The sequence below is a fragment of the Carcharhinus amblyrhynchos genome, chromosome 9, assembly GCF_965287045.1.
Source record: "Carcharhinus amblyrhynchos chromosome 9, sCarAmb.v2.hapA, whole genome shotgun sequence".
NCBI classification, from domain to species: Eukaryota; Metazoa; Chordata; class Chondrichthyes; order Carcharhiniformes; family Carcharhinidae; genus Carcharhinus; species Carcharhinus amblyrhynchos.
This window is the reverse complement of record NC_137332.1, coordinates 21,406,583-21,432,245: the sequence shown is the minus strand read 5'-3', so window position 1 is coordinate 21,432,245 and position 25,663 is coordinate 21,406,583. Positions and strand designations below refer to the sequence as shown.

The window sequence follows — 25,663 nt, the reverse complement described above, 5'->3', positions numbered from 1 at the left end:
TTTTTAAGACCCGAGAGTGATGTGACAGGGGCACGTTTTTCAATTTTTTTCTCACTGCGCATGTGCACTTGAAAGCTCCAATCGGACCAGTAGCGTTTCAGGTGCAATAAGCCCTGCCCACAGCGCGATTCAGACCCATGATTTTTTTTCAGGCTAAGTGTGTATGGGGGCCCCTGAGAACAGATTTCCAAGTTGGATCTGAATTATGCCCAGATTCAGCACTTGGAATCAAAAAGGTAAAATTGGGCTCAATGTTTCAGGTTAATGACCATTCATCAAAATTGGAAAATGTTGTCAATATAATAGATTTTAAGCTATGAACAAGACAGGGAAGATGGAAGAGGGGTGTTTCTTTTGGCATTACATTTCTAGATGATGTTTTGAGGGGCAACATGAATCTTTGGAGCCAATAGATGAAAATCTCAGTCGGTCTGGCGGCATCTGGAAGGAGAAAAAAAAGCTGATGTTTCATGTCCAGATGACCCTTTGTCAAAGCCCTTGAATCTTTGAAGGACACCTGAGGTAATAGTGCAGGAATGGGTTATGTAATCAAGTTTCTGGAGAAGGGCGCAAACTCTTCTGACTCAGAGCTGAGAGTGAGCCAACTGAGCCCATTCCAACACCTAAGTAATGAAACCAAAAGAGAAAATGCTGGAAAATCTCAGCAGATCTGGCAGCATCTATAAGGAGAGAAAAGCGCTGACATTACGAGTCCAGATGACCCTTGTCAAAGCTGGCATCTGCAGATTCCAGCATCTGCAGTAATTTGCTTTTAACATACATAATTAATATTTCTTTTTAATCATAACTATGAATTCCTTAATTATCATTTACCACACAAATATTACTTTTTGCTGGATGTTAAATTAACTTCTGGCAAACTAACAGAAATCAGTACCAATTGAAACAATTCTTTTCTGATTCCGCAGTAGAATGGGACTGTGTATTCCTGGTTTGTTTGCTGTACTAAGCATCCTAATAGAACCAGTAGCAGCCTATGCAAATGGTCAGGTGAGCGTTGCCTGTGACACCATGTCTCCGAACCATGGGAGTTTTCCTCAGAAAACATCGAGCCCGGCCATTATCACAGTGGACAAAGAGATTTTCAACTCAAAGGATCAAATAAAAGGTGTGGATATTTTTCAACATCCAAAATGATATTTTCAAATTTGATGTTACAACTGTTAATGCGCTATTATGTTAATTTCATTTCTGCTAATCTGTTTATCAGTGTAAAAACAGAGTGCGTCAAAGTGTAGGTTATTCAATGTAATATTCAGTAATATTTGTAGTTTGATGCAATGGAATAGTTTATTTAGGTGTTAGGGACCAGATCAGAAATATCGAAATATAGTATGAAGTTAGACAAGATCCCAACTATTTTATTAATTTGGCATTAGTGTGAGGGTAAGGTGTTTCACTCTAGATGTGAGACACAATGGGAAGCTCTGATCAAAACAACTTTATTTTAACAACACAGTCTAAAGACATGTGGGTTAGGTTGATTGGCCAAACTAAATTGACCACAGTGTCAGGAGGAGTAGCAGTTTAAATATGTGGGGTATTGGGAATAGGGTCTGGATGGAATTGTGGTCGGTGCAGACTTGATGGGCTGAATGGCCTCCTTTTGCACTGTAGGGATTCTATAACTATTGAATTAGCTTGACTTATACCATTTGAAATCTTTAAGCATGACAAGATACAATTTTTAACTGCTAAACTATCTCCATTGGTTCCAATTTAAGCATTATTCCTCACAGACTTAAAATACTCCTCAAAAGTTAGCAAACAACAGACACTTACATACTGGTACGTGGGCTGCCAGTCCTCAAGTGTTTGAATACTTCTGGTAGATAGAGACAGAGACTCCTGTCTTTTACCTTTTTAGGTAGTGAAATGATCGGCGCAACTTGTGGGCCGAAGGGCCTGTTTGTGCTGTAGTTTTTCTATGTTCTTTGTTCTATGTCATTTCCTTAACTTGACAGCTGGCCTGATGGCAACCAATTAGGTGGCCGCCTCCATGAAGGTTGTATTAGCCTTGCAGAAAAAAACCCAGATACTATCTAAGCTTTCCATCTTGCACTCATCAGGACTGCAAGAAATAACCAAACTGTAATGGGGGAGCAACAATTTATACTCTTGAGAATAGAGTGCTAGTTGATTGGTAAGTGGATTCTGATTGGTGGAGGAATATTGGTTCCCCCGATCAGATCATCAGTTGCTGTTTCACGCAAACTTATGAATGGGCCTGAGGCTGCCACTTTCAGTCCTATAAAATATCTACCTTGGGTTACACTGGAAGGGTAAGGTTGTCAAAATTTTGAGCAAAAGGTGAAGCTAACCATTGAAAACCGTTCCTATGAGGAAATGACGTGAGTGGTATTCTCCGTTTACAGGATTCTGTCCTGAAACAAAAAGATGTTCTGCCTATCATGCAAATAAATAATGTGGTACATGAATTTTAGAGCCAGTGTGATGCCAGGTATATAGGCTGTACAGCCTAATGATTTCAAACAGCAAGTCCCTTTAGCTGTTTGCAACAGGCAAAGTACCGACATCACCCAATAAGCATGTGCTTGCAAAACTCCATGAAGTGTCCAAAATTAGATGTGCTCCCATGATTGGATATCACCTGCTGAACAATCCCAATAATGCTAAAAATTACATGGAAAACCAATTTAAGATTGTCAGTTGAGCCTGCAGAATGGCTCAGTCATGCATGCTAGAAGCTACGTACATTCATGCACTGGGCTATGCCTCCTAGCAGGCAGAAGGAACATGTGCACCATTTGAATCTTTTTCTCCGAAACAAAAGTTTAGGAAGCAGTACATGCTCTGGTTCATACCACAAGGCAATGCCTTAACCCATCAATCTCATTTAGAAATTAACCAAGCTGGGCAGCTTGCTGTTCCATGCTGCATTTTCCATGGCAACACCTCCACCAATCAGGGTCTACTTGCCAACCAATTCTGTTGATTGGTAATTTCTTGTGAGCTATCCTGATGAGTGCAAGTCAAAGTGCTTAGATAATAATACTCCAGTTCCATACTACTGAATGACTAATTGCTGAAGTCCCACTGCCTTTTCAACTTTCATTTGGTCCTGATGCCTGGACTTGTCCTGCTCCCCAAGGAAATCCTGGCTGCAACTTCCCATGTATTTTTTATTTACTTTGCTGCCATCGCCATTCAACAGCTGGTGTTACAGGCATATTTGCAGCCCATAAGGCAAAAAGCATTTGGACCAGCATTCTTATTTTCATTTTATTTGTGCTCCATTTTAAAGTATCTAAGTCCAATAAAGACTAGTATTCTTATTTCCTGTTTTTCCCTTCTGCGAGTGTGTTGTTGATGCTGCTCTTGGTCTATTCTTAAAGAGGAGACCTGTGCAGATGGTTAGCACTGCTGCTTCACAGTGCCAGGGACCTGGGTTTGATTACTGGCTTCGTCACTGTCTGTGTGGAGTCTGCACATTCTCCCCAAGTCAAAGAACAAAGAAAAGTATAGCACAAGAACAGGCCTTTTGGCCCTCTAAGCCTGTACTGGAGGTGATAATGCCCTAAATAAACTTCTGTCCATGCTCGGTCCGTATCCCTCTATTCCCTCCCTATTCATGTATCGATCTAGACACCTCTTAAATGTTACTAATGTGCCTGCTTCCTCCACCTCCAATGGCAATCTGTTCCAGGCACCCGTAACTCTGTGTGAAAAACGTCCCCCGCACATCTCCCTTAAACTTTCCCCTACCACCTTGAACCTGTGCCCCTTGTAATTGACACTTCCATCCTGGGAAAAAGCTTCTGACAATCTGCATTGTCTATGCCTCTCATCATTTTGTAGATCTCTATCAGGTCTCTCCTCAGCCTCCGCCTTTCCAGTGAGAACAATCTTAGTTTATTCAATCTCTTTTCATACTCAACATTTTCAAGACCAGGCAATGTCCTGGTGAACCTTCTTTGCACTGTCTTCAAAGCTTCCACGTCCTTCTAGTAATATGGTAACCAGAACTGCACTAATACTCCAAATGCTGCCTAACCCAATTTTCATATAGCTGCAACATGATTTTGCAACTCTTGTACTCAATGCCCCGTCAGATGAAGCAAGAATGCCAAATGCCTTCTTAATCACTTTGACCACCTGAGTTGCCACTTTTAGGGAACTGCGGATCTGTACGCCCAGATCCCTCTATGTTAATGTTCCTAAGGGTTCTGCCATTTACAGTAATTCACACGTAAATTTGATCCTCCAAAATCTATCCCCTCGTATTTGTCTGGATTAAACTCCATCTGCCATTTCTGTGCCCAAGTCTCCAATCTATCTGTATCCTACTATATCCTCTGACAATCCCTAGCACGATTAGCAACTCCACTAACCTTAGTCTTAACCTCAAATTTACTAATCAGACCACCCACATTTTCCTCCAGATCATTTACAAACAACAGAGGTCCCAGCATTGCTCCTTGTGGAACACCACTAACTACTGATGTCCATTCTGAAAAACACCCTTCCACTGTTACTACAGTCATAAGGTCATAGAGGGTTACAGCATGGAAACAGGCCCTCTGGCCCAAATTGTCCATGCCGCACCTTTTTTAACCACTAAGCAATTCTAATTGCCTGTGTTTGGCCCATATCCCTCTATACCCATTTTACCCATGTAACTGTTTAAATGCTTTTTAAAAACAAAACTGTACCCATTTCTACCACTACCTCTGCCAGCTTGTTCCAGACACTCACTACCCTCTGTGTGAAAAAATTGCCCCTTTTGGATCCTTTCGTATCTCTCCCCTCTTATCTTTTTATGCCCTCTAGTTTTAGACTCCCCTACCTTTTGGGAAAAGATGTTGACTATCTTGTTGATCTATGCCCCTCATTATTTTATAGACCTTTGGCCCAATTGATCAACCCCCTAAGCTCCAGGGGAAAAAAAAAGTCCTGGTCTATCTAGACTCGCCTTATAACTCAAATCACAAGTCCCAGTAGCATCTCAGTAAATCTTTTCTGCACTCTTTCTAGTTTATTAATATCATTTCTATAATAGGGTGACCAGAACTGTACACAATGTTCCAAGTGTGGTCTTACCAATGTCTTGTACAACTTCAACAAGGCATCTCAACTCCTGTATTCAGTGTTCTGACCAATGAAACCAAACATGCCGAATACTTTCTTCACCTCTCTGTCCACCTGTGACTCCACTTTCAAGGAGCTATGAACCTATACCCCTCAATCATTTTGTTCTATAACTCTCCCCAATGCCCTACCATTAACTGAGCAAGTCCTGCCCTAGTTTAATCTACCAAAATCACCTCGCATTTATCTAAATTAAACTCCATCTGCCATTAGTCAGCTCACTGGCCCAATTGATCAAGGTTCCGTTGCAATCCTAGATAACCACCTTCACTGTCCACTATGTCATCAATCTTGGTGTCATCTGCAAACTTACTAATGATGCCTCCTAAATTCTCATCCAAATCATTAATAAAAATGGCAAATAACAGTGGACCCAGCACTGATCCCTGAGGCACACCGCTGGTCACAGGCCTCCAGTTTGAAAAACAACCCTGTACAACTGCCCTCTCCTGTCATCAAGCCAATTTTGTATCCATTTTGCTACCTCACCCTGGATCTTGTAAGATTTAACCTTATGCAACAAATTACTGTGCCATACCTTGTCAAAGGCCTTGCTAAAGTCCATGTGGATAAATCAACTGCACTGCCCTCATCTACCTTCTTGGTTGCCCTTTCAAAAAACTCAATCAAATTTGTGAGACATGATTTTCCACTCACAAAGTCATGCTGACTCTCCCTGATCAGTCCTTGCATTTCTAAATGCCTGTAGAGCCTGTCTCTCAGAATACCTTCCAACAACCTACCCACTGCAGATGTGAGGCTCACTGGCCTGTATTGCTTTGTTTAAAAAGGGCTTTTCCCTGCAGTCTTTTTAAAACAAAGGCACAACATTTGCCACCCACCAATCTTGAGACACTCACCTGTGGCTGTCAATGATTCAAATGTCTCTGCTAGGGGACCCACAATCTCCCCCCTAGCCTCCCACAATGTCCTGGGGTACACTTCTTCAGGTCCCAATTGCTCATGTTTGGCCTATATCTCTGTCTTTTATGACTGACTCAGTTCTGTATTCATGTAGCCATCCCACCCCGAATCTCATGTGATTTTAGTTTTGGTACCAGTCTACCATGTGTCTGCGTGGGTTTCCTCCGGGTGCTCTGGGGTTTCTTCCCACTGTCCAAAAGACACACTGGTTATGTGCATTAGCCATGCTAAATTCTCCCTCAGTGTACCAAAGAGGTGTCGGAATGTGATGACCAGGGGCTTTTCATAGTGATTTCATTGCAATGTTCATGTAAGCCTACTTGTAACACTATTAAACTGGGATGGGTGATTTTCTTCTATTTTTAATAGGGAGATGCCTTCTGTCCTTTGTCAGCACTTCTTTTGGAAAACCCAGCATGCAATGACAGAGGCTGTTTGCATGTTGAATGTTTGTCTCTGTACTCTGACAGTATTTTCTCTTGATTTCAGTTACACTTACTGTGAGGCAATCTGGAACATCATTTCAAGGATTTTTTATACAAGCACGAGATGCTGCTGACCTGAATTCTGGACCCATAGGAACCTTTACTGTTAATGATAAGGCCTCCCAGCTCCTGACATGTGGAAATGTAAAAGTGTGTAACTGCTTTGTTAATTCTAAACTGAATTACAGAATTTCTTGAAAATTTGGAATTTTGCATCATTGGTCAGATAAGCTGAAAATGTCATGATTTTAAATGTATGTGAAAGATGCTCTGTGCATGGGAAGAAGCAAATGACTGGAAGTGATGGCGGAATGTGGATTTCCCAATTTGGATGAATTATAATGGGACTGGAAGCCTTCTTCACCCAAATTTATTCAGTGATCTTGCCCATCTTTTTTTAAAAAAATGTTCTTTCTTGGAATGGGGACATCTCTAGCAAAGCCAGCAGTTGTTATCCACCCCAACTTCCTCTTGAACTATGATGTTTGGTAAGCAGTTAAGAGTCGACCACATTACTGTGGATCTGGAATCACGTGTAGATCAGATCGGATGAGGATGGAATATTTCCTTTCATAAAGAACAAAGAACAATACAGCACAGGAACAGGGTCTTCGGCCCTCCAAGCCTGCACCAATTGAGTGTTCCTAACTAGACCATCCATTTGTATCCCTCTATTCCCAGTCTGTTCATGTGGCTATCTAGATAAGTCTTAAATGATCCTAACGTGTCTGCCTCAATCATCTTGCTTAATAATGCATTCCAGGCCCCCACCATCCTCTGTGTAAAAACAAAACATCCCTCGCATATCTGTATTGAACTTTGCTGTCCTTACCTTGAACCTGTTTGTCATTCCAGACCTGTTAAAAAGCTTCCAACTGTTCACCCTACTTATGCCCTTCATAATTTTATAAACTTCAATTAGGTCGCCCCTCAACCTCCGTCTTTCCAGGGAGAACAAACCTAGTTTACTCAATCTCAACTCATTGCTAAGACCCTCCATAGCAGACAACATCCTGGTAAACCTTTTCTGCACTCTGACCAAAGCCTCCACGTCCTTCTGGTAGTGTGGTGACCAGAACTGGACACAGTATTCCAGATGTGGCCTAACCAACGTTCTATGTAATTGCAACATCATATGCCAACTTTTATACTCTAAAGGACATCAGTGAACCAGAGGGTTATTACGACTATTAATGGTAGTTTCAAGTCATCATTATCGAGATTAGCTTTCAATTCTAGATTTTAATTGAATTTAAATTTCACCAGCTGCCGTGATGGGACTTGAATCTGCGTCCCCCAGAGATTACTGGTCCAGTAATATTAACACTATGCCATCGTAGTGGGCAGCAAAGTGGCACAGTGGTTAGTATGGCTGCCTCACAGCGCAGGACCCAGGTTCAATCCTGGCCGTGAGTGACGGTCAGTGTGGGGTTTGCACATTCTCCCCGTTTCTGTGTGGGTTTCTTCCACGTGCTCCAGTTTCCTCCCACAGTCCAGAGATGTATGGGTTAGGTTGAATGGCCATGTTAAATTTCCCTTTTAGCGTCAGGGAGATTAGCAAGGTAAATACGTGGGGTAATGGGGATAGGACCTGGATGGGATTGTTATTGGTGCAGGCTCGATGAGCCTAATGGCCTCATTCTGCACTATAGGATTTTATGATTTCCCCTTAAGTTTTGCAGTCTGACAATAACTTGTATTTATGTAATGCCTTTAACATAAAAGTCAATAATTTTATGGATTTTGAGCATTAGAAGTTAGTCTAGAAAGCAAGTAAAAATATGATGTGTTTTGATGTATTGAATATGTTTGTTGCATGGAGCCTGCTTGTATTAAGCATTTTGCTCTTGTCTTTTTCTTCAACAGGACTCCGCAGTCAGTCACACAAGCTCATCAGGAAAGCACACTATTGTGGTGCTGTGGAACCCACCTGCAACAAAACCAGGTCATGTCCAATTCCTGTAAGCATTGCAGTACATTTAACAAATAGCATTCACTGGATAAAACAACTCTCTTTATTTCTAATAAAATCAGATTAGTTTAAAATAAGATAACATTTTAACATTGTGCAGTGGTTAATATTTGATATAGGTCTAAAATGGAGATGTCACGTGCAAGTTAGTTTAAGTGCAAATGAAACATCAGTTAATGTGCACAAGGAATTTGTATGTTTCCCAGATTATCACATTTTATTGTGATAAGAATTGTACATTTTTATACCATGAATGACCCTATCCATGAATATCCCTGAATGACCCTAATAAAAAGGGCAGCATTTTGGCACAGTGGTTAGCACTGCTGCCTCATAGCTTGGGTCACTGTCTGTGTGAGTCTGCATGTTCTTGCCGTGTCTGCATAGGTTTCCTCTGGATAATCCTGTTTCCTCTCACACTCTGAAATACTTGCTGGTCAGGTGCATTGGCCGTGCCAAATTCTCCTTCAGGCTTCAGAGTATGAAGACGAGGGGATTTTCACAATAACTTCTTTGCAGTGTTAATGTAAGCACTAATAAATAATCTTTAAACTATACTTCCTTTCCACCTACTGCAAACACACAATTGAATGTCATTGAATCGTGAAATAAAGGAATCAAAAACATCAATAGCAGAACAGATCCTGAAGCTTAATCACTTAGGAACTATTCACTTTATTTTCACTGTACAAGTATAAAATAATAGAATAAAATTTCATTACCTTTTCTACAGTAAATGGAGGCCAAATGTGTAAATATATTGCAACAAGGGTAATTGATGATAGGTGTGTTCACATTCTGCAATGGAATTTGCAGACTTTGAGACAGTTGGCCACACCATCCTCCTGATCTCCAGCTTAGTGTGATTGACTTAGCTTGTTTCTATTGTGTATCTAATCATAGAAAGAAATCCCACAACACCAGTTTAAAGTCCAGACAGGTTTATTTGTCGGAAAAGCCGCAAGCCTTTGGGACAAGCTGTCCTGAAAGCTTGCGGCTTTTGCTACAAATAAACCTGTCTGGACTTTAAACTGGTGTTGTGGGATTTCTTTCTGTTTTACTCCAGTCCAACGCTGGCATCTCCACATCATATCTAATCATAGCCAGTGATCAGATGCAAAATCTTCTGCTTCTCAACTCCCGTAAGGAGTATCCTTGGCCCCCTTCTACTTCTCATATATCACTTGATGATATCATCCAAAAACACATTACCAGATCCCACACTTATGGCAATGATACTCAGCTCCATCTCATCGCCACCTCTTCAGACCCTTCCACTCTTTCTGATTCATCACATTATCCCTGTTTCTGCATGAATTTCCTTTGGGTGTTTTCCTCCCACACTCCAAAGATGTGTGGGTTAGGTTGATCGACTGACTATAGTAAATTGCCCCTTAGTGTTAGGGGGATTAATAGGGTAAATACGTGGGTTTAGGAGATAGGGCCTGGGTAAGATTGTTATCTGTGCAGGCTCGATGGGCCAAAGGACTGCTTTGCACTGTAAGGATTCTATGATTAATCATATTCACATACATAGTACTTTACCCACCATTGGCAGCCGTGCTCTCAATTACATTGCCTGTAAGCTCTGGAATTCCCACCCTAAACTTCACTGCCTCTCAATCTCTTTCTTCTCTTTTATGATGCTCCTTAAACCTACTTCGGTGAACATCTTCCCTAATATCTTCTTCTGAAGCTCAGCATTTGTGGCTCCAAGTTATTTATATTGCCTTTAGGTGTCTTGGGATGATTAACTATGTTAAATGGACTGTATAAATGTAAGTTGCTGCATCTTCTGTTAAAGTCCCACTTGATTTTTTTCCGGTATAATATTGCATCACTTCGGCAAACCAGAGTAAAGAAATGGTAACTGCAATGCAAATACTTTAAGGCAGTATTCTGAGCTACATTGGCTGAGGGTTTCATCTTCCCACTCTTTAGGCAGCAAGCTAGCTGTGAGGATTGTGCCATACATATAAAAACTGCCTGCTTGTTATTTCCAATACTTCCAATGGATTGAAAATCTGTATTTTAAAAAAAATCTTTTACTAGCACAGATTAAAACAGTTTCCACCAACATTGGCAATTAACTCGCAGCTGACTAAACCAGTAAGCATCCTCTAAAGTTTCAGGATAAGGTGTTGGATTTCAAGGGCGAGAGATGGGAAAGGATGTTTAGAAATAATTTTGATCCAGACATTACCAAATTACTACATATCTTAGCCATTGCCTGGCAAAATGCTCAGATATATCTTTATTGTGCTGGAGGCCTTGCATCTTTAACTCTTGGGCTCAATTTCTTTTGGCTGTCATTTGTAGCAATATCAGAAACACTTGTCAAGTTTGGGGCTCTCCTCATTTTCCAAGTGAAGTATTAGAAGAGTTTGCTGCAGAGAGGAAGATGTGGGGGCAGGGTCCTTAATAAGAAAAATTCAAAATCCAGGACGGGAGTCAGAGTTTCAGATCTCTTTTTTTGAGTGAACTCAAATTTGTGAGTGCATATAAAATCAGCAGAAATGGTTTCTTGCCTGTAGAGGGAGGGAATGGGGCTCGAGTCACCAGAATACTGGCTGAGAGCAGCAGAGGACACTATTTGCGCAAGTGCAGGTCTCTAGCAGAGAGGCTGTCACTCAGCCTGCCTAAACAAAGCACACCCTCAACTCCTACCACTGGAGCCCAGGGCTTATCACGACCCCTGCACTCGCCTGAACTGATCCTCATTCCACCCCCCCCCCTCACAGTGAACGGCTGCCCGATCAGCCTTTGGGCAGGTGGGCTGTGCCAGAGTGCCAGGCTGGCACTGATCAAGAGGTATTCCCCCTAACCCCCAACCTCCTGGGGAGGGGCCATTGCAGGGGACCAACTGAAAGAACCCATTGGCCAGTGGGGTGAAATGGTAAAATTGCCCCCATGGTATCCATTGAGATTGGAAGTGGCCAAACAGATTGTTTGTATCTAGAATTTAGCATAGGAGATTGAGCTCCACCATCCACTAGTAAATATTTCCTTTGTTTTTTTGACTGAGAAAGGACATTTCTGTATTTCTCCCTTAATTTCATTTGTTTCCAATTCAGGGTCACAGTGGTTCAGAAGTTCAACATTTACTGGGTGAAGTTACGTGGTCCAGTGATTTCTCAACTAAATGCCCCTCCTCTACCAGTGCAGACTACAACACAATCTCCACCAATTTTACCAATTACCAACCAGTTGACTGAACCAGTAAGTGCCCTCCAAATAGATTCAGGATAAGATGTTGGATTTCAAGGGGGAAAGATGACACAGCATGTTTAGAAATAAGTTTGATTCATGTTTTGAGTAGACATGTGAATGATTTACTGAATTTAAATTTTATTTTATGAAAATTGTTCTTACACCTTTCTGCATTACAAATCTTATTCTAACTGAAATTGAGCTTCACATTTTGGGTGGACACTTGTGGAAACCTATCTTGGGATTTCTCAATAACTGTCGAAAATTCCCATTTAAGCATAATTTCCGAAGAAGTAGCCTGTGGAACTGATGGTTTACTGTCGATGTAATGAGATCAGCATTGTACAGCAGATTCATTCACATAACTTTGGAAATGTTTAACTTATTTTAAGGTGGTACAGTGATTAGCACTACCGTCTCACAGTGCCAGGGATCCAGGTTCGATTGCCAGCTTGGTTCATTGTCTGTGTGGAGTTTAAACATTCTCCCCGTGTCTGCATGGGTTTCCTCTGAGTGTTCTGGTTTCTTCACACAGTCCAAAGATTAGGTTAGGTAGATTGGCCATGCTAAATTGCCCCTTAGTATCAAGAGGGCCAGCAGTGGTAAATGCATGGGAATAGGACCTGGGTGGGATTGTGGTTGGTGCAGATTTGATGGGCCAAATGGCTTCCTTCTGCACTGTAGAATTCTATGATTTTTTCCAAGTCTAATTTTTAATAAAGAGTGCCTGTATTACATAAAGGAAGCACAGGATTAAATTTCTATCATATAAAATGTGATTTCAAGTCAAAACGTTTAGGCGACAATTTCTTCCTTTGATATTTGGGGGAATGATTTTAATCTATATTCATCTTGCAGGAAATATTTAAGATTGGTTGGAGTGTGTGTTTTATACCCACCCAGTATATGGCTGGAATGTTCTGTCCCTGCATGCCCCAGCTATTGCTGCCAGTGAGAATGGAGAATTTGGCGCTCAGCCAAACCTCCGTTCACTGCAGCGGGACTGGAGAATCCCAGATACAGTTGGAGAATTCCAGCCTACCTCTCTAATGACTTCAATGCAGAGTAAAGTCAGCATTGTGTAAAAGCAACTTGCATCTGATGTTCCTGATGGGCAGGTTAGATTAAGATTGTCGCACTACAGGTTATGTTTTGTGCTCTTCTTTACAGTGTAGTGTTCTTTTATTGGATGCAGTGGGGAAGTGGTGTGCGTAGTGGTCACTGGACTAGTAATCCAGAGACCCAGGGTAATACTTTTGGGAACTGGATTTGAATCCCACCATGGCAGATGAAAGATTGAATTCAATAAAAAAAATCTGGAATTAAGATGACCATGAAACTACTATTGATAGTTGTAAAACCGTTTGGATCACTCATGTCTTGACTAATGTCAATATATCGAAGGAGGAAGTATTGGGTATCCTGAATTGCATTAAGGTAGTCCCCTGGGCGGATGGGATGTATCCCAGGTTACTGAAGGAGGCAAAGGGAGAAATATCTGGGGCCTTAACAGATATCTTCACATCTCCTTTGACCACAGGCAAGGTTTCAGAGGACTGCAAAATAGTCAGTGTTGTTTTCGTATTTAAGAAAGGAAGCAGGAATAATCCAGGAAATTATAGGCCAGTAAGCCTGGTGTCATGATGGGAAAACTTTTGGAGAAGATACTGAGGGTCAGGATATATGCACATTTGGAAGGAAATGGTTAGTTAGTGACAGGTAGCATGGTTTTGTATGGAGAAGGTCATATCTCACCGGCTTGATTGAGTTTTTTGAAGCAGTAACAAAGATAATTGATGAGGGACAGGCTGTGGATGTGGTGTATATGGACTTTAATAAGGCATTTGACAAGGTCCCAGATAGCAGACTGGTACAAAGATTAAAATCACATGGGATTTGGGATGGGTAGCTATATGGATACAAAATTGGCTTGGTTATAGAAGACAGACTAACAGAGGAAGGGTGTTTTTCAGAATGGAAATCTGTAGCTAGTGGTTTTTTTGCAGGGATCAGTGTTGGGACCCCTGTTTGTAGTATATATAAAGGATCTGGAGGAAAATATAAGTGGTCTGATTAGAAAGTTTACGGATGACACAAAGATTGGTGGAATTGCTGATAGTGCCGGGGATTTTCAGAGGACGCAACAGGATATAGATAGATTGGAGACTTGGGCACAGAAAGGGCAGATGGAGTTTAATCCAAACAAGTGCGAGGTGATGCATTTAAGAAGATCAAATTTAGGTGTGAATTATACTGTAAGTGGCAGAACCCTAAAGAACATTAACTGTGGGCATGCAGGTCCACAGTTCCCTAAACTGGCAAGATGATTAAGTAGGCATATGGCATGCTTGCCTTCATCAGCTAGGGCATTAAATACAAGAATTGGCAAATCATGTTGCAGCTACATAAAACCTTAGTTGGGCCACATTTGAGGTGTTGCATGCATTCTGGTTGCCACGCTATCAGAAGGACGTGGAAATTTTGGAGAGAGTGCAAAGAAAATTCATCAGGATGTTGCCTGGTCTCGAGGGTGTTGGCTATGAGAAGAGATTGAATAAACTAGGATTGTTTTCACTGGAAAAATGGAGGTTGAGGGGAGACCAGCTATCGATCCACACCATTGACAGGCATAGACAGGGTGGATAGTCAGTGGCGTTTTCCAAGGGTTGAAGTGTCAATTACAAGGGGGCAGAAGTTTAAGGTGAGAGGGAGAAAGTTTAAGGGAGATGTGTGGGGGAAGTTTTTCAGTGTGATGGATGCCTAGAATGTGCTGCCAGAGGAGGTGTTGGAAGCAGACACATTAGCAACATTTAAGAGATATCTGGATTGGGACATAAAATAAAGGGATACAGACCGCGTAAGGGTAGAAGATTTTTTTTAGCTTGGTTAGGGCATCATGACCGGCACCAGCTTGGAGGGCCTGTTCCTGAGCTGTACTTCCCTTCTCTTTGATTGTCTTTTGGGAAGGAAATCTGCCACCCTCACCTGCTCTAGCCTACATGTGACTCCAGATCCACAGAAATGTGGTTGACTCTTCATTGCCCTCTGAAATAGTCTAGCAAGCTACTTAGTTCAACGGCAACCAGCGATGCCCACATCCCATGAACGGAAAAAAAAACTGATGGTTGGCTGCAGTGAGTGATTCTGATTAACCCAGAATCTGTAAATTTCACTGGTTTGATTATATCAAGTTATGATACTTGGCCTGATGAGATGTCATGCTGTGCTAAATCAGTCTTTCCCAAATCCTTTGAGAGAGAATTTCCCTGGGATCTCACCATCTCGTGCTTTTACTTTGGACATTCTGGATAAATGTTTATTTATTAATGTTACATGTAGGCTTACATTAACACTGCAATGAAGTTACTGTGAAAATCCCCTAGTCACCACACTCCAGCACCTGTTTGGATACACTGAGGGAGAATTTAGCATGGCCAATGCACCTAATCAGCATGTCTTTCGGACTGAGGGAGGAAACCCATCCAGACACAGGAAGAATCATAGAATAGAATCAGAGAATCCCTACAGTGCAGAAGGTGGCCATTCAGCATATCGAGTCTGCACCAATCACAATCCCACCCAGGCCCTATTCCCATAACCCCACGTATTTACTCTGACACTAGGCGCAATTTAGCATGGCCAAGTAACCACGCCTGCACATTTTTGGACTGTGGGAGGAAATCAGAGCACCCAGAGGAAACCCACACAGATATGGGGAGAACATGCAGACAGTGACCCAAGCTGGGATTCGAACCCACGTCCCTGGCACCCCATACTACCCTACAGCTGTTTTTAATCATTTACGTGATTTCTTTGGGGATTCTATTGATTCCCCACCCAGCATCACTGATATCTATTTCCAAACATATCATTTGATGAGAGTACCACTTCTTTAACTTGGGTGCATGCATGGAAATAGTTTAAAATTAATTTTGTCATGCTAAGGTGCAGCCTTTAATGCAATGAGAAAAATATCATGCTCATTCACCAACTATATGGAAATGATCCATTTTAGCTTGTTTTGTTGCCAGTTCAATGTGACAGAATGTGGCAATAAAAAATTTTGCCTGCGGAATCCCTCTGGATGTGACCCTGAGCTGGATCGATTATGCTTCTTCCTCTCCTTCACAAAACAAGATTCTTCAGTGCTGTTTGAGTTGAGTGGACCTTCAAATGGTTACATCTCTTTCGCCCTGTCAGATGATAAATGGATGGTCAGTATCATAAGAAATTAAAATTCTCCTTGTGTTGTGTGAAGGCAGTTGCCAATATTAACAATGTTTGTGAGTGTCCTGATATGCCAACAATTCAATCCACTCAATCTCTCTTTCGTAGTCCTGGCTCTTGTTGGAAACCTCTCACAGAGGAGAGAGTTGTCAGCATTCTTGCTCACCAATATCTGCAGAGTTTCATCTTTAATTATTTAACAAAAAAGTTTATTTATTAGGCACAAATAAGGCTTACATTAACACTGCAATTAAGTTACTATGAAATTCACCTAGTTGCCGTAGTCAGGCACCTGTTCCGGTCAATGCGGGAGGAAACTGGAGCACCTGGAGGAAAACCACGCAGAGTTTGTGTAAACTCCACACAAATAGTGAGTGACCTGAGCGGGAATTGAACCTGGGTCCCTAGTGCTGTGAGGCAGCAGTGCTGTGCCATCATGCCGCTTGAGAAGGTGGTTGAGAATGTTTATTGAAACTGACTCCTATTAAGTTTAACAAACGTACACATTCCGTGATTTTTTTTAACCAGATTTGACACTCCAATGTGAGATTTCCATAAATTTCTTGCCGTTCCCCTTTGGAATGAAGTCAAGGCCCAATTCCAGCAACACTCGAGCTTGGCACTATTCAGGACAAAGCTATTCGCTTGACTGACACCTCATCCATAACCTTCAGCATTCACTCCCTCGACCAGCGACACACAGTGGCAGCAGTGTGGACCATCTACAAGACACTTTGAAGCAACTCACTAAAATTCCTTCAACAGTACCTTCCAAACCTGTGACCTCTACCACCAAGAAGGACAAGGGTAGCATTTGTATGAGATCATCTACAAGTTCCTCTCCAAGCCACATGCCATTCTGACCCAGAACTATACCGCCAATACTTCACTGTCACTTGGGGCAAAATCCTGAAACTCCCGTCTGAACAGCAATGCAGATGGACATGCACTGCAGGATGGTGACTCACCACTTCACAAGAGCAATTAGGGATGGGCAATAAATGCTGGCCCAGCCAGTGACGTCCACAACTCATGAAAGAATATTTTTTTTTAAAGATCGCAAAATTATACTGCAGATCTGATGTTACTGTGAGTCAAACACCTTGGCAGCCGCAATGGTTTCAATATTAACATATGCCAAAACTAAATTCTAAGTCTTATTGCATTTAATAGAATGACGGATTCCAAGCAATCTATTTTTTTTAAATGTTAATATTAACATTGAAATATACTGTTTCTATGAGCAAATGGGGTGGGGACATGGGACCAAAGGAATTATTATCCAGTATTCCTCTGAAAAATACATATTCAGATAGGGACAAAACTTAGAATAGAAACAAAGCAAGTGATTTTAAGACCTCTGTGGTTGGAAATGGGATGGTGGTGCCCCCAAAATGGTAGAGTCATTACAGCCCCATTCTTAGTGACACCCAGGTCCTATCTTTCCTCAGACCTACTTCTAGGCAACTGAAATGTACACCTAAGTCCTTTAACATGCACATTGAGGCCTAAAGCTTGGATGGGATCTTGAATTTACATTTTAGGACATTACTGGGTGAGGTGTACATTCTGTACACGTTGCCTCATATCAGTTATTTCTGTAGCCAAAGAGGAGTCCAAGGGTAATTTTTATCTTATTATTGTATTGTTGAAAAAAGCTTAGGGGTTTTCTATGGCTTCCACTTAAGAAATGTGGGCTATTGCCCTGTTCGACCCATCTCACTGTCCAGAATGGAGAGAGGGGGCAGTGATAAGCTTCTATGATTTAGCTGCAATTTTGGGAGTATTCCTGTTCCTCTAGCACCGCCCCATCACCCTACCTCGCACTCTCACATACAGAGCACAATTTACCTTATGACCTCTCTTTGACTGGACTGCCAGCTGATGCTAGGCAAAGCATTTACTGACTTTGCTGGATGAAGCTTGGTTGGCGTTTGCAGTGACTGTAGTGGTATCGGTAACAGGGCAATAGGTTATTCCCCATCATTTTCAGGGAGCTATTGCTTCATTCCTGGTGAGAGAGTCCTCAAACTCCACCCCCACCCTCTCCTCCACTCCACTCGTTCAATCCCATTATACATTGAAAAACTCAGGAACAATAATTTGCAAAAATCCCACTGGAAGTGTGAGATGAACACAGTTCTGCTCGGTCCAGGAATTAATTTTTACAGGGGAATGACTAGGACATGCAAGTCTGTAATGTATCCATTGGCAGTAGGACCTTATGTAATTTTGTTAATGAGAAAGTAAATAGTGCAACAAAAAATAAGTGCAGATAGATGGCATATTGACATAGTGGGGTTTGGTTATTCCAGGTGTGATTTGTATTTACTTAACAATCTTCTTTTATCAGGGTAATGACGACATCTATTTGTGTGTTGTAAATGATCAAAGTGTACAGATCAATCCAGCCCATTCCACTGGCCGTTCACATCCAATTTTGAACTCTCAGGTGGGTGCAAAAATGCCTTCTATTATCTCAATTGATCTATATGCCTGTCTGAATGATGCAGGTCCTTATAAAGTTTCTGTGTAAGTTTTGAAGATGGATAGAGTATTCTCCCACTTTCCCAGCAACCATCCTTCCCTCAACCGACAGCACTAAAACAAGTTAACTAGTCACTGCAGTTTGTGGCATTTTCTAGAAGAAAATTGTAAGTTGCGTTTTCTTATATTGAACAGGGTTTGGGATTGGAGAAACATTTTGTTCCAACCACAGTAAACATGTGGAATGAACTCCCAGAACAAGTAACTGATTCAGGATCAGTTGGTTGGAGCTGGAATGATAATGATTGAAAAGGTGGAGATAAAAAGCAATAAAAGTATTTAAAAACAGAATGTTAGGGAGGATGTAATTCATCTTGGGTGATAGCTTGCTTTATGCTTGGCCTGGTTCCCTTTTTCGTTAAGATTAGTGTTCATAAGATTGGAGTTCAATAGGTCATGTTGGATGGAGGTGTATGGTAAAATAATAGTACCCTTGAGTTGATTTATTATTGTCACATGTATTAATGTACAGCGAAAAGTATTGTTTCTTGTGCACTATACAAAGCGTACCATACATAGAGAAGGAAAGGAGACAGTGCAGAATGTAGTGTTATAGTCATAGCTAGAGTATAGAGAAAGATCGACTTAATGCGAGGTAGACTCATTCATAACTCTATGGTAGCAGGGAAGAAGCTGTTCTTGGTTGGTACATGATCTCAGACCTTTGTATCTTTTTCCTGATGGAAGAGAGTATGTCTGAGATGACTGGGGTTCTTAATTATGCTGGCTACTTTTCCGAGGCAGTGGGAAACGTAGACAGAGTCAATGGATGGGAGGCTGGTTTGAGTGATGGATTGGACTATATTCACGACCTTCTGTAGTTCCTTACGGTTTTGGGCCGAGCAGGAGCCATATCAAGCTGTGATACAGCCTGAAAGAGTGCACTCTATGGTGCATGTGTAAATGTTGGTGAGAGTCATAATGGACATGCCAAATTTCCTTAGTCTTCTGAGAAAGCAGAGGTGTTGGTGGGCTTCCTTTACTGTATCGTCAGCGTGGGGGGACCAGGAGGGACCTGTATTCTGTATAGAGTGAATGTCATTGGAAGGGAACGAGTGGGTATAGACTTCCCTTGCTAAACTTTCTTACATTTGTACGTTCCTTTCTTTTCATGCTCATTAATGGCAATAGATATGAAATTGGGAAAATAATTTGCTGTTCAACAATGATACATTTATTGCAGATTCCTCTTCATGATATGGCATGGAGTTTTGAAGATGGGGTGACTCAGTGTTCATTCAGGAGGAACATTCATCTCCCTGAATACAGCGAACGTTTTGACCTGCTGGATAGACAATATTACATTTTCCTAGCAGAAGGAAGAGCTGAGAATGGTGGGTTTGTCACTTTATAAACAATGTAAATATATCTGCAGAGTGCACAGCAGTGAGTATTGATTACATGGTTAATCAGCTCGGTGGGCTAAGTGGTTTTAGGTGTTTCAATGCAACAGTGCTAATGTAGATAGGAAATCAGGTCAAATATCTGACTTCTCCACTTGCCAAAGCAAAGTCATATGAGACTACTTTGAGATAGCAGGAGCCTGAATAAAGTAACATGCACAAGAAAGAGATACAAAACATAGAAAAAATTATTGACAAAGTTGAAGTGGCATTGTATTTATTCTCATAGGCCTCCTCTGTACTGTAGGGATTCTTTCTTGCCCATCAAGCCGGCATTGATCACAATCCCACTCAGGCCTTATTCCTGTAACCCCACATATTTACCCCTGCTGACAGTAGGGTCAATTTAGTATGGCCAGTCAATCTAATCCGCACATTTTTGGACTGTGGGAGGAAACTGGTGACCTGGAGGAAACAAATGCAGACTCAGAATGTGCAAACTCCACACAGAAAGTGATCCAAGGCGGGAATTAAACGCAGGTCTCTGGCGCTATGTGGCAGCAGTGCTAACCACTGTGCCACCATGCCCCCACCCTCCTTCATCTATCCTTATTCAACAGAATATCCAGATAACCATGTATGGAACATAGTTACAGAAAGAAGTCTCACAACACTAGCTTAAAGTCCAACAAGTTTATTTGTAGCAAACGCCACAAGCTTTCAGAACAGGCTGTCCCTTCATCAGATCGTGGGAGTTCTGATCACAAACAGGGCACGAAGACACAAACTCAATTTACATGTATAATGATTGGAATGAGAGTCTTTACAGCTAGTCAAGTCTTAAATGTACAGACAATATGAGTGAGAGCATTAAGCACAGGTTAAAAGGATGTGTATTGTTTCCAGACAGGAAAGTTAGTGAGATTTTGCATGTCCAGGCAAATTGTGGGGGTTACAGATAGTGTGAAATGAACCCACAATCCCAGTTGAGGCTGTCCTTGTGTGCGGAACTTGGCTATCAGTCTCTGCTCAGTGACTCTCTGTGCTGTCGTGTGTCGTGAAGGCTGCCTTGGAGAATGCTTATCCGAAGATCAGAGACCAAATGCCCGTGACCGCTGAAACGTTCCCCAACAGGAAGAGAACAGTCTTGCCTGGTGATTGTCGAGCGGTGTTCATTCGTCTGATGTCATAGCGTCTGCATGGTCTCCCCAATGTACAAGCCTCGGGACATCCTTTCCTGAAAAGAGTATCAGGTGGACAATGTTGGCTGAGTTGCAAGAGTATGTACCGTGTATCTGGTGGATTGTGTTCTCATGTGAGATGATGCCATTCGTGTCAATGATCCGGCACGTCTTACAGAGGTTGCTGTGGCAGGGTTGTGTGGTGTCGTGGTCACTATTTTCCTGAAGTCTGGGTAGTTTGCTGCGGACAATGGTCTGTTTGAGGTTATGCGATTGTTTTGAAGGCAAGAAGTCGGGGTGTGGGGATGGCCTTGGCAAGATGTTTGTCTTCATCAATGACATGTTGAAGGCTCCGGAGAAGATGTCGTAGCCTCTCCGCTCTGGGGAAGTGCTGGACAACAGAGGATGCTCTGTCCACTGTGTCCTGTGTTTGTCTTCTGAGGGGGTCGGTGCGGTTTTTGGCTGTGGCGCGTCAGAACTATCGATGAGTTGAGTGTCATATCTTGTTGTAATGAGGGCATCTTTCAGCATCTGGAGGTATCTGTTGCAAAACTCCTCATCTGAGCAGATCCTGTGTATACAGAGGGCTTGTCTGTAGGGGATGGCTTCTTTAATGTGTTTAGGGTGGAAGCTGTAGAAGTGGAGCATTGTGAGGTTATCCGTGGGCTTGCGGTACAGTGAGGTGCTGAGGTAACCGTCCTTAATGGAGATGCTTGTGTCCAAGAATGTAATCGATTCGGGAGAGTAGCCCATAGGGAGTCTAATGGTGCAATGGAACTTGTTGGTGTCATCATTATAGTTGTTTCAGTGATTGTTCACCATGAGTTCAAAGGAAGAAAATGTCATTGGGAGACCATGCAGATGCTATGACAACGGATGAATGAAAATCGCTCAACAATCACCAGGTAAGATTGTTCTCTTCCTGTTGGGGAACACTTCAGCAGTCACGGACATTTGGCCTCTGATCTTTGGGTAAGTGTTCTCCGAGGTGGCCTTCACAACACATGACAGCGCAAAGTCGCTGAGCAAAGACTGATAGCCAAGTTCCACACACATGAGGACAGCCTCAACCAGGATCTTGGATTCACGTCACACTATCTGTAACCCCCACAACTTGCCTGGACTTGCAAAATCTCACTAACTTTCCTGTCTGGAAACAATACACATCCTTTTAACCTGCGCTAAATGCTCTCTCCATTCACATTGTCTGTACCTTTTAGACTTGATTAGCTGTAAAGACTCACACTCCATTCATTATTCATGTAAATTGAGTTTGTGTCTTTGTGGCCTGTTTATGATCAGGATTACTATCAAATAAACTGGTTGGACTTTAACCTGGTGTTGTGAGACTTCTTACTGTGTTTACCCCAGACCAGCGTCGGCATCTCTACATTGTGATCAACACTCCCACCCACCTGACTTTCAGCCTGTTCTGAAAGCTTGTAGCGTTTGCTACAAATAAGCCTGTTGGACTTTAAGCTGGTGTTCTGAAACTTTTCTGTTTTTTGCTCCAGTCCAACGAAAGCATCTCCACATCATGGAACAGTAGTTAGCACTGCTGCCTCACAGCACCAGGGACCCAGGTTCAATTCCACTGTACCGCCATACTACCTAGTTTTAATGGTCTAGCATTTGCCCTGTTTAGGATTTAAAATGGTGTAGTTGCTCAGCATCACCTTGTGGAGTAATGATCTCAACTCTCTTTGTAAATTGGCAAAACTCTTACCATATAATGCTCTGATGTGCAGTATGATAGGGCTGTCCTTCTGGAATCATGCTTATAGGGAATTATAGTCCCATTTTTTGTCTTGTTCTGAATTTTTAGTGAAGATGTTTTTTGAGGTGATTGCAGAGGGCTGCCCTGAGGATTGACAGACCACCTTCTAATGGTTTGTCCACCTATTTTCCATTCTCCTCTCTCGAAGGTGCTTGTGTTGGACTGCAATTCCACAGGTTCAAGTGTCTTTTCCACATTCTCCCCATGTCTGAATGGATTTCCTTTGGATGCTCCGGTTTCCTCCCAAAATTCAAAGATGTGCAGGTTAGGTGGATTGGCTGTGCTAAATTGCCCCTTAGTTCAGGGGGATTCATGGGGTAAATATGTAGGGTTACAGGGAGAGGGCTTAGGTGGGATTGTTGTCAGTCCAGGCTTGATGGGCCAAATGGCCTCCTTCTGCACTGTAGGGATTCAATGATTCTACATCCTATAGTTCCCATTAGATGCAATGGCTAAGATCAAAATAAATTGAACCAGCAAACATCCCAGTCTGAATCCATGCAAGACATTTCCCGACTGATCCTTGAAAAAGCTGTTATATAACTACTTAACTGCCATTGTTACTTATGTTCCACTTTAAATAATTACATTTGTTTTCCCTGAATAAACATTTAATTTCCTCTTGTGTTTCGGCACATTTCATTTTCAGGGCTGGTGTTAATTTGACAACTTGCTTTTTATCTTTCTCATCATCATATTATTTGCACAATATGTTTTATGCTGCCATAATGATGCACTAACTAAAATAAGTAATGAGATTTACAAGTGTAATATATTTGATATAACTATTGGTTATTTTGTTTTATTGAAGGAAGAATTCATAAACATCACCGCCAGCCACTGATTACACATGAGAAGGTTCACTTTGGTGGACCCCCTCGTGAGCTCACGGGATCTCGATCGCCCCTATTTATTAAGGCTCATGGTAAGTGAATTGTACTGAAATGATCGGTGTGAATATAAAGGTCAGGTTCTTGTCTCCCAAAAGAGATGTGAATCAGATTGCAGAACTCAATTTTACTTGCTGTAAATGCAATTTTCCTCTGTGTGGCCTTGTTCATGGGCACATACTTCTTTTGAGGTTGGATTTCCCACTGTGAGAAAAGTGGTATTTCCTCTTGCGTGCCATTCACATGTGTTGGTATGGGTTTTTAGAATCTTTAAAATATTCGAGATGTGACCACATCTGCCAGGTCAAAAGCATTGGAAGCATCCTGGTGTTATGGGGCCTTCTTCCAAGGAGACGAGCATCATCGAGCATTGTAATTGGAGATCTCGCCAAGATGTATCAATTGTCTCCTCCTCAATGTTCTCCACTCACTTGTACATTATTTGATTCACCTTGGCTGCTGCACTTTTGAGCACCATGCACCTTGTGTCCACCAGAGGGCCTGGACATGCTGCATACAGCAAAGCCAGGCTGCACAAGTGTTTTTTTTCATTCATGCATGGGACATGTGCATTGCTGGCCAGCCAGCATTTATTGTCCATCCCTGATTGCCTTTGATCAGAAGCAGTTGAGAGTCAACCACATTGCTGTGACTCTGGAGTCACATACAGACCAGACCAGGTAAGGACAGCAGATTTCCTTCCCTAAAGGACATTAGTGAACTAGATGGATTTTCTGACAATCGACAATGGTCGATTCTTAATTTCAGATTTTTTAAATTGAATTCAAATGCTACCATCTGCTGTGGTGGGATTTGAACCGGGTCCCCAGCTGAGTTTCAGGGTTAATAGTCTAGCAATAATACCACCAGGCCATCACCTCCCCATGTAATAGCAGCATCTCAATTCATCCTACTATAGTGCAGAGGATTATTGAAGACAATGGATATATATATATATATATATGTTCTCTGGTGCTGGCCCAAGGCATTGCCAACCTCAAGTCTCTTTGGCCAGGCTGCCTTTGTAGTCCTGGAAGGAAACTTGGGCTTTGGGGGGAACCAGGATGTTCCTATGATCTTCCAGCAGGATCTCCAGATCATGTTCGAGAGGAACCAGGGTGCTGCTCCTTCCTAGGGCTCCTGGGAATGGGCCATTCTGGAAAGGGAAGAGAAGAGGCATGTCTTTCCTTGTCATGAACTTCATGGGAGTCAATGATCACAAGTGGAAGGTGTGGCATGGGAGGGAAGGGTTTGCCTTGCACAGGCTTGGTGGCCTAAGCATTGCGTCACAGCAGCAGGGTAGCAAGCCATGTTCCAGCTCACAAATGGAGTGAGGGCTTGAGGGCTTTGTGACCTGTTTTTGTGGCATTTCTGGAGTTGGGTTGGGAGTGGTCAGTTTGCTGCATTCTCTGAAAGGGCACACCTTGAGTTGGCTGTGAGAGGGTTTGAGTTGGAGTGAGGGTGTAGCAGATGAATTGTGCCACTGTGGTGACTTGCAGAACTATGTGAGCACAATGTCCCTTTAAGACTCAGACTTTCAGGGGTGAGAAACAAAAGATTGGCACAGCAAGTAAAAGTACAGTAACAAGTGAGCAAGGGATAGAGTCAATGGGTTGCACAGAAAAATAACGTTTCATCCAACATGTAAGTACACAGTACTTATAGTAAAAGGGTTACAAATAACCTTCAGTGTCATGGCAAGGTTTCTCCAGGCATATTTTTAATGTTGAGCCTTTTACTACACTTTCATTTGGCAGAGGATGGGACGTACCCGTCTCCATTCCCTTCTAGCAATTTCTCTTCCACAAATACGAGCCCAAATTCAGTCATTGCTCACAAATCACACAATGTGCTCAACCCTTCATTGAAAACACAAAATTTCCAGGGAAAATAAGCAATCAGTGGGACTGCAAGGCATGAAGTTGCATGCCCTGTACTACCAAAAACCCAGATGAAAATCCAGGCCCATGTTTGTAC

The 25,663-nt window shown here is 42.2% G+C and overlaps 1 protein-coding gene across 2 annotated transcripts in view; it reads left to right on the top strand.

The window, feature by feature from the left end:
* Positions 1 to 25,663, top strand: part of LOC145347637 (ferric reductase 1-like) — a 54,471-nt gene that overhangs the window by 7,539 nt on the left and 21,269 nt on the right. The window contains exons 2-9 of one of the 2 annotated variants that reach the window (XM_080195291.1): positions 933 to 1,129; positions 6,544 to 6,689; positions 8,406 to 8,500; positions 11,586 to 11,730; positions 15,753 to 15,935; positions 18,302 to 18,400; positions 19,679 to 19,829; positions 23,608 to 23,721. In XM_080195291.1, the coding sequence (XP_080051417.1) occupies positions 934 to 1,129; positions 6,544 to 6,689; positions 8,406 to 8,500; positions 11,586 to 11,730; positions 15,753 to 15,935; positions 18,302 to 18,400; positions 19,679 to 19,829; positions 23,608 to 23,721 (1,129 nt within the window). In that variant the 5' untranslated portion in view covers position 933. Of the gene's footprint in view, positions 1 to 929; positions 1,130 to 6,543; positions 6,690 to 8,405; positions 8,501 to 11,585; positions 11,731 to 15,752; positions 15,936 to 18,301; positions 18,401 to 19,678; positions 19,830 to 23,607; positions 23,722 to 25,663 lie in introns of both variants that reach the window. The other variant, XM_080195290.1, reaches the window with a different exon arrangement.